This window comes from Amblyomma americanum, chromosome 4 (genome assembly GCF_052857255.1).
Source record: "Amblyomma americanum isolate KBUSLIRL-KWMA chromosome 4, ASM5285725v1, whole genome shotgun sequence".
Classification (NCBI taxonomy): domain Eukaryota; kingdom Metazoa; phylum Arthropoda; class Arachnida; order Ixodida; family Ixodidae; genus Amblyomma; species Amblyomma americanum.
The window spans coordinates 173,099,221-173,112,353 of NC_135500.1; the positions used below are offsets into that span (position 1 = coordinate 173,099,221).

The 13,133-nt window shown below is 45.8% G+C and overlaps 1 protein-coding gene across 2 annotated transcripts in view; it reads right to left on the reverse strand.

The window, feature by feature from the left end:
• Nucleotides 1–13,133, reverse strand: part of LOC144128664 (uncharacterized) — an 84,482-nt gene that overhangs the window by 29,379 nt on the left and 41,970 nt on the right. For both annotated transcript variants that reach the window (XM_077662247.1, XM_077662248.1), the window contains exons 2-3: nucleotides 10,463–10,541; nucleotides 6,316–6,363 (exon numbers count right to left, since the gene is read on the reverse strand). In XM_077662247.1, coding sequence (XP_077518373.1) covers nucleotides 6,316–6,363; nucleotides 10,463–10,541 — 127 coding nt within the window. The remainder of the gene's footprint in view (nucleotides 1–6,315; nucleotides 6,364–10,462; nucleotides 10,542–13,133) is intronic.

Consider the following 13,133-nt stretch of genomic DNA (forward strand, 5'->3'; position numbering starts at 1 on the left):
TCTAATTTTTTTTTGAAAAATCCTCACAATTTGCCAATCAGCTTTGGTACTAAAAGATGTGTAACACTAGCGCTGCATTTCTGAGAAATTCTTATCCGGGCTCGTTTATATCGTATTAGGTGAACAGCATGCGACAAAGTTCCCCCATGGCAACAACTTCCACGTGAGATAAAAGGTTCCTTGAAAAATTCAATGCAGTCAGCCAGCAGCCGATAGAAAAAACCAGATCAGCAATAACACAGCATTCGACAAGCCACCGCGGTGGCTCAGTGGTTATGGTGTTCGGCTGCTGACCCGAAAGGCGCGGGGTCGATCCCGGCCGCGGCGGTCAAGTTTCGATGGAGGCGAAATTCTAGAGGCCCGTGTACTGTGCGATGTCAGTACACGTTAAAGAACCCCAGGTGGTCGAAATTTCTGGAGCCCTTCACTGTGGGGTCCCACACAGCCTGAGTCGCTTTGGGACGCTAAACGCCCATAAAACGAAACAACATTAGACAACCCGCCAGCTTCAACGTGAGCGCACCTTACCGGCTGCGCACGACACCAGTTCGTCAACAACCAAGCCGGTTCGCTTTATAGTTAACTTCATAAGGTATGGCCAATTCTTAGCTCGCAAAGGCGCTGGACAAGCGAAAGGCTGCAGCGACATCCGGTCGCCAGACACGTTTGCTATCGGTCATGGCGTAGTGCGGTCAGGCGCGATGCCAAATTTCGGATAGCTCCAACGAATAGCAGCCGATAACGCACTCGCATGCGTAGGTCGGACTGCTACGCATTTTGTTTGAAGCTTGCTTTACTAAGCGTTTTTTTCATCCCTAATAGCATAAAAAGCAGATAAAAGTCTCAGCGGTCATCATTATTCGTTCCTTCTATGCGCGTGAAACATTCTCCGGGTAACAATCCGTGCGGAACAACATGGGCTCCAATACGTGCTTCGCATATGAAAGTAAAACTGACTGATGAGCGCGCGCTGAAATCTACTTTAGTGCTCCAAGCTAAGAAGGAATTGCGGGTATTACTTTGTTTCCTGATTGAAGTACACGTCATCATCATCCCGGTTCACTTACCCGGCACTTTGCTCGAGCTGACAAATTACACATAATTTGCACGAACTGACCATAAGAGAGTGGAATTCACCGACACAATGATTGACAGCGCGTAGTAATTCTGCATGCTTTCTTCTTAGTTGTTCATTTTACTTCTTGCCCCTGGATCTGTAATATGATTTGCAGTATGTAATAAATAAATAAATAAATAAATAAATAAATAAATAAATAAATAAATAAATAAATAAATAAATAAATAAATAAATAACAGCAAACTGAAACAGGGTGCCCTGCGAAGGTAGTAATTTGATTTTTTGTATCACTCTAGTTCATGTTCTCATTATAAAAATTTGCGGTGCCGGGAAACTACCTAACGGCTCTTGAATTGCACTGATATAAAATAAATTAATTTTAGTCTTAATTACCTACCCTTCACCGCGTCTTTTTGTTTTCAGTCTTGCACAACGATTCAACGAATGCCCCCGTCTTTGATAATTTGTTTCTGAGCATCTCTAAAATCCAGCGCCGCATCTTCTCCAGCAGCGCAAGAAAGCCTGTTCATTGCATTCTTCGCAATGTCCGCATGTTACGAGCAAATCTCGCGGAAAGATTTTCATTTAAAAGCTCCGCCTTTCTTTAACTGCGATAGCATTTGAAGCCTCATTGGGGGGGGGGGGGGGGGGGGGGAATGTGTCGTTTGTCATAAAAGTCGCCCACTGGCTGGAGGAAAGTGACGTCACCAGGCCTGAAGTGATGTCACTTCCGGTAAAGGCATCAACAGCTTCTAATGCTACCGCATATTGTCAACGCATAATGTCGTCAGGCGTCCCTGTGAATTTTTTCTTCTTTCTTCCAGCCTTGGATACACCTCCACAACCTTCTCCGTTTTCCCTTCCCCATTTGCCTCGCTATAGCTGGTTCCATTTCTCTGCTGTGAATTCATACGGTTTGTATACGAATAGCAAGACGTCACCTGTCCAGCTATACTTTTATTGCGAAAGCAATGCTGCTCGAGGTTTCCGCTCTTGGCCGTCGTCCCGGAGAATCCACCATTGACCTTTAGCGTGACCTATGTGTGACGTCATACCCTTCAACTGCGGAAGAGACCACTCGAGAGCGTCGGAATGAGACGCAGCGTAGACGACGTGCCAAGGAAACGAAGCTTCCGCAATTCAACTAGGGTTAACCAGAGCTAAACCACAACCAATTTTTTCCCTTCGTATTGCTCAAACGTACTCCGAGACAATTTTTTTTGCGCTTCCCTCAGTTCAAGAGTGGATACCTAAACTCATTAAAACGGATTCTACTGGCAGCTTCCACTCACTTCACTACACATACATATACGGAGAATTGCTTGCTTCGCCTTTACATCTGGATTCTGACATTGCCACCAAAAAATATAGCACCAAAAAACCTTTACGGTAATTTTTCCTCCCCTTGGCTAAGCTACCCTCTAATTCTCCTTCGTCAAACCTCTAATCTGATCTTCTCTACTTCTACTTCCCGCTTCCCCCGCAGGATGGGTGGATATGGTTAAGACTGAACCCTTTAAATCGGGCGATGGCTCAAGACACCTAGCCATGACTCGCGAAAGTTTCGCTCTTGTCTTCATTTTAGCCATCAGTCAGATAACCTTCGCCGGGTTACTTCTGCCCGCTGAAAATCTATTTTTCCTTTACTGTCCTTAAACCTCAATGCTTTGAATGAATCAGTCCCGTTGCGTTCAACTGTAGGTTGTTGTTGTTGTTGTTAGCCTATCAAAAGATGGCACATACCCACACTGGGGGATCGGCCAAGAATCGGGTGGCTATTCACCTGAACGCAGTTTACAAAAAGAAAAAGCACGTGGGAGCGCAACACCGGTGAATTTTTCGTCATGAACAGAAAAGGGATGAGAGTTTTGATTTCAAAATTATAAGAATAATTATAAAGAGAGGGATTAAATATTAATGATTTAGTCAAAATGTAATAATTGATAGAAAAGAAAAGGTTGGAACACTTAGCAAGGCAGTCGGTGAGATTCTACCAGGAAATTTTGAACAGCGGTGCAAACAGATCTGTGGCTGAACCCAAATGTGGTGGCGCCAAATGATAGCAAGAGCGGGCTGCTCAAACTAAGGCCAAGATGCTGCAAGGGCTCCTCCAGCAACCTTTTTCTCATTGAGTTGAATCGGCGACAATACAGCCAAAAATGTTCAATAGATTCTGGCTCACGGCAAAATGCACAAAGGGGAGAGAGCGCCAAACCCGACTTGTGTAAATAGAAATTTAGAGGGGGGATGCGGCAGCGTAGCCTCGTCAGTGATACTTCAAGCTGCCGAGAGCAACAAATTTTCCTGTTCCAATAATATTTAAGGTGCTCATAATCCACCGATGTTAAAAGTGATGTGTCTTGCGTGCTTAAAAACGCACGTCGCCGAAATCTAGATGCTGTAATGTAGGCTGTAGCCGGGATGATTGGCAACACGGGGCCGCTGAGGGAAGCCTTTGCGAGATTATCAGCAATCTCATTTACTGTCACACTGCTGTGGCCGGGAACCCATACTAAATGAACAAGGCTCAAATGCGGAGGAAGTAGGGATAAGAAAGTTGATAAAATGGGACCGTCAACCTGTGCAGCGAGAGACGAACACAAAGATAAAGAATCAGTAATTACTGCAACTGCTGTAATAGAGGGGTCTAGCTTGCGTAGAGCTAGTACAACTACTAGAAACTCTGCTTGAAAAATAGGGGTGAAATCTGGAAGGCGCAGAGAAAAGGACCAGCCTAAATGCGAGCAAAATATTCCCACACCTGCTTTTTCATTGCATTGCGATGCATCAGTGGCTATTGCTATATCTGTTGGTAGGGTCCTCAGATGATCTTCTAGAAGACCATTTAGAATACTCGGTGGCAAAAGTTTTGCATTTTTTGGGAATATGTCGTCGAAAACAATGTGGATAGTGGGCCCATTCCGAAGCGCAGGAAGGATATCATAAATGTTTACATCTAAAGGCTGAAGTAATCTTTGCACAAACACTACCTGAGGGGAATTGAAACGAGACCAGGGGACACCAAAAAAGGAGGTCGGCTGAGAACAGAAAATGCTTTGGGAACGGTGGAAATGGGATTCATAGATCCTGAGGTAAGTTTGCACAGTTAAAAATTGAAGTCGTGATAAGAGACGCGGAATGCGGGCTTCAAGGTACAGCACATTGATAGCCACAAATTTTGGAAGGCCGAGGCACATGCGAAGTGCTTCCCTCTCTAAACGGACGAGAGGGCGAAGTTTATATGTAGCCGAGCCTGAAAACAACACTGATCCAAATTCTAAAATTGGCCTGACATACATTATGTAGATCATTAATAGCGCATCTCTGCGCATGCCGTACCGGTGATGACATAATCTCCGTAACATGCCCACGGCACGAGCCCCTTTCGCCGCGACATGGTCAATGTGAGGTCGCCAGGTGAGTTTGTTGTCATAAATGACCCCTAGGTATTTTAGGGATTGAACCTGCGGTATTATTTTTAACTGGCAAGTGAGAGATACCACTACAGGAGTGAATAGAGGGAAAACAAGAGTGGCGCACTTGCCAACATTTAACTTCAGGTGTTGTGCGCTCAACCAGTGCTCAAGTGTATTCAAATATGACTGCAACAGACCGTACAGAGAATGTATATCCGGCGCAGCAGCAAAAAACGCAATGTCGTCCGCATAGACGTAAGTGCGTACATGGCGGTGGAGAGGAATTGAGCTTAACAGAATATTAAAGAGCACAGGAGAAAGAACAGCTCCTTGCGGTACACCTCGCGTTTGTCTATACCTCTCTGAATGAACACCATTATGGACGCAAAAGAATTCCCTGTTATGAAGAAATGCAGATATCCATGCAACTGTATAATCTGGAAATTGAAGAGACTGTAGCCTATGTATCAGGATGGAGTGTTCTACACTGTCGTAAGCTTTGGCGACATCTAACGTAACCAAAGCCGCGACCAGGCGTTGACGACGAGCAAGGAGAATTCTGCTCTCAAGATCAGCATGTACATTCCATATCGAACACCATGGCCGGAAACCGAGTTGGCACGGGCTGAGTATACTTTTGCGGTCCACAATGGCTGACACCCGAATTAGTAACAACCTTTCTATCAACTTTACCACGTTTGATGTTAAAGAAATTGGCCTAATATTATCCAATTCATAGCCTCCACCCTGATTTTTAAGTAAAGGGATAACTTTACTGTAGGGTGAAGCCGTTTCCTCCTCCTCTTCACACGCACCGAATAACGTGTCTATCCCGCGGTATCTGACTCGATATGTCTTATTTCGAAATACTCCCATCCTGGCGTCGAACAATAAAGAGATTCCCCTACAATTTCCTGCTTAAACATTCTGTATGTTGCCAGTGCCGATTTCGTCAGCATCCTTATTTTGCATAGAGCTCTCTCTGTTTTCTTAACCTTTTTCTTAACCGATAATTGCTGATTTGCCCCCAACTGCTGTCCAGATAATTGCTTGTCAACATATAATGCGCTTGCGCGAACATGCACTGCCATCTTGTGGCGCCTGACGGCGGGAACTGTGTAAGTCAACAATTTAAAAGGCTGCAGGAACTTTTCTGAGTAATACCGCCTTGCCCTAAATGCAACGTCTGCGAGGCGTTCACTCGTTCCAATATGTTCAGAAAGCGTCATTTTTTTACTGCGGCGAGGTACGCTTGGTATCCCGTTTAGCTTTAGCATCACTTTGTTGCTTGACCGCACGATTAGCTTCGTGAGTACGAAGGCCCTTTATCCCACATTTTGGAAGTAATCTGTTCCTCGAAGTGACGTATGCTACATCTGGCGAACAAAATCCTCCCCATTGGCTCACTGGCTTTGGTGTTCGGCTGCTGACCCTGAGTTCGCGGGACCGAATTCTGGCCACAGCGGACGCATTTGACTGGAGGCGAAATGAAACAGATTCCCCTGTGCTGTGCGATGTGAGCACACGTTAAAGAATCCGAGGTGGCGTACATTAAACCCGAGGCCTCCACTATACGGCGCCCCTCGCAGCCGATCAGTCACTCGAGGACGTTAAACACCATGTATTACATTATTATTGTCGGTGAACAATACACTAAAGGCTTCTCTGAAATCACAGTACGTTTGCTGTGTGCAGTCGTTGCGAATAAATTATTTTCGTCCTTTGTTTTTCGCCGTTTATTTCACGTTACCGAACAACGGATATGGCGCACTAATGAGCGCAGCGCTAATATGAAAACGAGATGTACTTAAGGTGTCTTACCCAGAATGCTTGGCTGGCCTTCAAAACCGTCCACGACCGTAGCGTCGGCTGAAATGTAGAAGCTTGTGAGTAACGCACTTTCACTTGCTTTTCAGCGCTCATGTTTGTAAGCACTATAGACGGTTAGTACCTATCGCAAGAAGCATGGTTTATACACAGAACAAACAAAAATACTATAAAGGCGCTTTGAAGACTACTGTACCGTGAAACACAACAGTGTATAGGGCATTGCAATGCCCAATAAGAAGATCACTCCCAGTGAATTCGGGCGGTAGTCGAGAGCATGTTGCCAGGATCGAACTACGGCGTCCCTCATAGCCTGAGTCGCTTTGGGACGTTAAACCCATAAACCAAACAGAACCAAAATAAAAATCATATATCCAAAACCGCTTTTTAGTAGAGAAGCCAGGTAGCGGAACATGGCAGTACCAAGCAAGGAACGCTGGCACCCCGGCCGCGGAAAACCGACATCGCGCAGCCGAGGAGAGCACGTATACATACCTCCGAGCACATGTCACTCGTTGGCGCATGCATCGCGTGCCCTTTTAATCTGAGCTCTCAGTCATATATCAGTCAGCAAACTCTGCTTCAAAAAGTGGCTAGTCCGGGGGCCATTTCTCGGGTGCTTACGAATATCGACACCATCTGGAACCGGTCCATAAAGGCTGTCACAATATGTCTCCATTATCTTTTTTTTTGCTTGTTTTAATTCCAAATTTCTAGCTCCGACTGCTATGAGTTTTTGATACATGGACCTTATATGGGAAGTCTTTCGCCTCAGCAAACTTACCACAGGGTCCATGTATAAAAAAAAACCGCTGGCCAAAATGCGAGTGTTTACGACTGTCACGACACTCGTGGTCATTAACGTAAGCTGTGTTCCAAGTTGCAGACTTCAAGATTGCTGATAAACGCACAACAGCCTGGCAACAAAATGAGTGAAAAAGTTCGCAACACGAAATATCAGAGAGCGGTACTTTTCAATGGCCCTCAACCAACGCTGCTGTTGCCATTCCAAGCATTCGTGTCGTTGACCCCCTGGCGGGCGACAAACAAATGGCGAAAATAGATTTTTTTTCCATCTACGTGAGATCTCCGCGCGCACCCGTAAACACGAGGATTTTTTCGAGTGGAATCAAACGTCATGCAGCTGCTTGTGACAACCAAAGCAAAATTCGATCTTACTTTTCTTTCCACTTCAGGCATGGAATCCTGCGTGATGCGAGCTGTCATTTTTTTTTGCTTTTTGTAAAAATAAAAATAAGCAAGGACAGGATTGAGCAGGCTTCAGACCTAAGAAAGAATGGGCTGCGGATTTTAGTCTGTTTCTTTTCAGATTTCCTGTATATGTTGCACTGCATCGATGATATAACCTCAGGCACAGCACCATTCATTTGTCGCTCTCATAGCAGCTGTAACGCGTAAGCTATACGTGCAGGTGTAGAAAACATTTGAATGATGCACCTGCTTCTTCTCCATTAATCACTTTGGGTTTTCCCACGTTTATCTCAGGCACAGCAACAAGGATGGTGTCTAATTGTCCGTGACCTACGTCTCGCGCTTGAAGGCACGCGCTCTTACGAAAGCAGCGCATATGGCGTCGCAAAGAGGCGCGATTTCTTTAATGCGCCTGTTCATGACGGCAGCCTATGGAATAGCCCAGGCGGGGAATGCGCGCAAGGTTGCTTCAGTGGAGCCTTCCACGAAGTGGCGACACCGGTATGCATCGAGTTTGCACAGTCTTCGCTCATCATGTACATCCTGCTTGGGGCAAGTTACGATTTATAAACTAGAGAGAAAAAAAAATCAGACTGACAAATGCTTGCCGCTGTTTGAATTCCAGCTTGGCAAGGAGGACACCACAGACCATCGAGGTCCTTGCGCGAGTTTGAGACGCTAGGAATATTTCCAACCAACAAACAAAGTTCGGGAGGCAATGGAGTGGGTAGAACCGGGCGACAGGTAAAATAAATTCGAGAGATAAAAGACCTGACGAACCAGAGGCAGACATCTCGTGCGGCCGTTACAAGACATGCGCGATAAAGCGATTGACTATTCGGAAAAACGTGCCCCTGGTAACTGGCAGTGTACATCAGTGTCATTTATTGATATTATATTGACGAACCTTTCACTTGCCGATTCCGGTCGACAGAAATGTCGAATGAGGCGTAATTGAGGCCATTGGTAGCCCGGGTACTATTAGTTCGTTGCGATTAATGACTGCGACACTAAGCTGGACACAACTCGACCCCTCAGTAACGTCTCGGTCTGCAACACCACACTTTGGCTACCACGCAGGATGGTAGGTGTCATAAACTTTTCGACCGCAGCGTCGAGCGGTGCACACATGGATATATGCGTTTCCCATGCTGAAGTGAGAAAGGTGCAGCCTGTAGGACAGAACCAGTTTTAAGAACTTGCCATTTCTCGGAACATATTTTCGGCAAAACATATCGTGTGGTGCTGCGGGGCCCTGTGATTCACTCATATACGAAGAGACATGCGCTGACGCCACTGCTTTTGCCTGTTAACTCATTGAATGGAGCACAACTGTGGTGACGGGATTATGTTCCCCGAAATGAAACTAAAACCACCGATTCGAACAATATTGTTCAGTGGGTCGCAAAGGTGCATCATCACTGTATAAAAACACAGGCATTGGTGCTTTTATCGTTCATCATCGAGCGCTTGGTATTGGTACAACTCCTAATTCTTGTATTTCCTTCCGCCTATTTGATGTATGGCTTCTCTTTGTATTTCGACCCGTGTAAATCCCCCACTTTTTTTTCAGAGATATTTGGATAAGATCGAGCATCTACAAATAAATAATAGAATTTGTAACCACGGACAATGCCCACCAACCTAACTATCATGTCAGCAACTTGGACGTGATCGCGGGATCTGCAAATGAATAATTAGCCAGAGGTCCGTTCATGAATAGCATGCGCAAGTGCGACAACTGGGCCGTTTCGAAATGAACTATCACGGCCTCTCATTCCTGCCCTCAAGCTCTGTCGTGGGATCGTAGAACGTAGTGTATACTTACTGAAACTCAATCTGATGTAGCAGACACGAACAACGAACGCGGACCTAACAATAGCGGCAAGATTTCTCTGGCGAAGCCTATCGACGTGCTCCGCACGCTCAGTGATAACGATCAACTCTGTACACGGGCCTTGTTTAGGCACAAGGCAAACACATTTTGCCCCTCTAGGCTGATGCTCTCGACTGCCCCCGTTTATCCATAGGAAGTTGTGAACGTGTGCTGCATCTCGGTGTAATTCTCTGCACTGCCCCGTGTAGAGCTCGAGGTGCATGCGGAAAAATTCGCTGATGAGGATGAGGGCGAGCACGTCTGCCAACACGTGTCCCTCCTCTTGCACGGTGCCGAATTTTTAGTTTAGAGAAAGATCACAGGAGTTCTTCGAATACTATGCAACCAAACGGCATAAACATTCAGTGCATCCAATTTTACACCGAACACCCTTTTTGTGAAGGGGGTTTATTTTGTGCACATTGAACACCTTTGTGAAAGGTGTTGAGTATTGTTCAATAGGTGTTCAGTTGACCGCATTGGTCAGTTTATTTCGCACTGAATAAGCAACTTTCTGTAATTTCGCCTCAGCACTGTCTTATGGCCATCGCGGGAGCACGCTGCTTTGGGCCTTGTAAGCTTCGTCAGCTCTGCACTGAATTACAGAGACGCAGCACACTGGTTGGAGGTGCTCGATGGTGCGCTCGTGAGTGCTTGCGGCATGCGGTTAGACGTGAGAGAGAGGACGACAGGAGAGAGAGAGAGTATCGTGCACGACAGCGTGCGTGTAATACGTGCTTCGCAGTGCCCTCATGGGATGGATCGCAGCAACAGAGAAGATGTCGCTGGCTGCGGCGTCGTTTCAGGCAGCGGCGGCGGCGGCGGCATCAGCCGGGAGCCACGGTTCCGACCGGCGGTGCGCAAGGGGGAAGAGATCAAGATGCGGGGAGGGGGAAAGGAAGGGAGGAGAGGAGATAGGAAGAAGTAGTGAAGGTGAGGAGGAGGAGGAGGAGGAAGAAGAAGAAGAGGTTAGGTTACCGTGACCCTCGTAGATATAAGCGATATGCAGCGGAGCGACGGGCGGCGGGTCTTGAAGCGCTTCCTGATACGTACGGTAGCCCTCGAGGAACTGGCTCACGAAGTCGGTCAGGTTCTGCACGCCCCGCATTCGGAAGAGCACCGATTCCGGAATCTGCCAAAAAAAAAAAAAAGGACGTGCATGGGAGCGTCAAAGAAGGCAGCCACGAGGCAGCAGCAGCAGCAGCGCAAGAGATAATACACACGAACCACTCAAAGCCATGCACCATTACAGAAGCTGCAGGATCTCGTTTGAGCCCAACTTACACTTCGCACCTGTTACTTAAATAAAAGAGGAAAAAAAGGGCATGGCAGAGCACCTCGCGCGTCACTCCGTATACATTTGGAAAGTCAACTCTGCTTTGTACACCCCCTGCACGCTTTTTTCAGCGGGACACAGTAGATAATGAAACTTCTCTCGCGCTGTGCATGCCTTCGCGGGCTGCCACGAATTGGCTGCAGCAGTGCTCCGTCGCCTTGCGCGGTGGTCATGCGGGGAAGGTCTAGTGTCAGTATAGATGGCCTCTGATATAGCCTTCTCCGCTCTCACCGTCTTTGCAACGCGAGCTTGTTTTGGGCTTTGTGTGGCCCGCTTTCGAGGGGTGCGACGTTAGTCGTTCGCGTCACGTGCTGGCGCGATTGCGGAAGAAGAGAACGGGACAACAATGAGTTACCCGGAAAAAGAGGCGCGTAAAAGGGATGTCGGATAAGAACGAGAAGAGGAACTTGCTACGGGGTGTGATTTAATGCGTCCTCATTGCTCACGCGAGGTGCGTAGATAGAGCTCCGTGTAGTGCGCACGCTCGTACTCATTTCAATTACTCTAAGCAAAAAAAAGAAAAACAAAGCGTCGGCAGCATACGAGACAAGTGACAGTCGGGTGACGGTAAAGCTTGAACTCCTTAAATTAACCGCTGGCAGTTCACATTTTTCTCACACTTAATTTCCTTTTACCGGCATTGAGTCGGGCTTGCTCTGTTCGTGGTTGTTGTAATTTGAATATGAACGCTGCGCATGTATGTTTATTTTTTTATTTACCACAACTGGCAATTAGTGTCAATCATGGCATACTATAAGGTATAATTCCAAGATAATCAGCGTTACATACGATCATACACCCAGGATGGGCGGGGGGGGGGGGGGGGGGGCGACGCATGACTTCTGAAAAAACTGTCTACAAAGTGTGTACACGTGCGGTTGGCTGTATTTTCTCCTATATGTCCTACAAACAAACGTCTCGTTATGAAGAACAAGACCTACTCTCGCTTTAAATGTGCATGGTTGAAAAGGTATTCGATCGCTACATGGAAATGCTAGAGGCCCGTGCGCTGTGTGATGTCAGTGCAAGTTGAAGAACCCCAGGTGGTCGAAATCTCCGGAGCCCTTCACTACGGCGTCCCTCATAGCCTGAGTCGCTTTGGGACGTTAAACCCCAATAAATCCATAAACTGAAACATTGCAAATTGCATCGTTCAAATAGTCCCCGTAACCTACTTGAAGTCTACAATATATATGTCTATATTTGCATAACGACATCAACTAAAAATTCAGTGAAGAAATTTAGAGCAACGCTTCTGACAAAAGAGCAGAATATTAGTTGGAGTCAACCTGGATTAACTTGCAGCAGATCATGAATTTAGTTATACGGCATGAATTATAGTTATCCCACTCCCGCAGCACTGATTTTGTGAATGTGCGACTTTTTAAACTATCTTCAGAAAAAGAAACTGTGAATGTCTTATAGATTACAGAAAATAATATCAGTGCCCTATAGGCTATACGATACCGTACTCAGCAGAAATATACCAGGTGTTTCAGGGACGCTGATCACTAATTTTTAAAGAAACGGTTTTTGAGGTAAAGGTTTTTTCGGAATAGTAATACCAGTGTTGGCGGACATAAAGAAACTGTCGAATCGTGTTGACTACTAAAGTGATTGACTAAATTCTAACAGCTAGCTCTTTAACTATTACCGATAGGCACATGATTGCGATTAGAGATCAGAAGCTGCCCGTTAGCAATAGCCATATGAGCTTTTAGAATTTCGAGAACGCGATTACCCTCGGCGCTGTGACGCGACAAAATATGGCTATTTCGATTAGTTACGTGTACTAGAGGGGTTGCTTTGCCTGTATGCTTTTCGAAAGCGCATGTAATTGGGCACGATGTAGCCAAATTTATATATATATATATATATATATATATATATATATATATATATATATATATATATATATATATATATATATATATATATATATATATATATATATATATATATATATATCCGCAGAGTCAATGAAATTGCAAAAATAAAGCGCTACAAAAGGAGTTTCATTTGTCCATGTCCGCCGAATTATCGTGCGTATGCTTATGAACAATAGCAGAAATTTATTAAGGAATTATAGGACAAGATTGCCTTCGCATTACATGCCCTGCCCAAACCCATTCCTTCCTCTTGGTTTCGACTAGGATGTCATTAACCCGTGTTTGTTCCCTCACCCACTCTGCCCGGTTCCAGTCTCTTAACGTTACACCTATCATTTTTCTTTCCATGGCTCGCTGTGCTGTCCTTAACTTAAGCTGAACCCTTTTCGTTAGCCTCCACGTTTATGCCCAATAGGTGAGTACCGCTAAGATACAGCTATTGTACACCTTTCTCTTGAGGGAAATTGGTAAACTGCCACTCATGACCTGCAAGAACCTG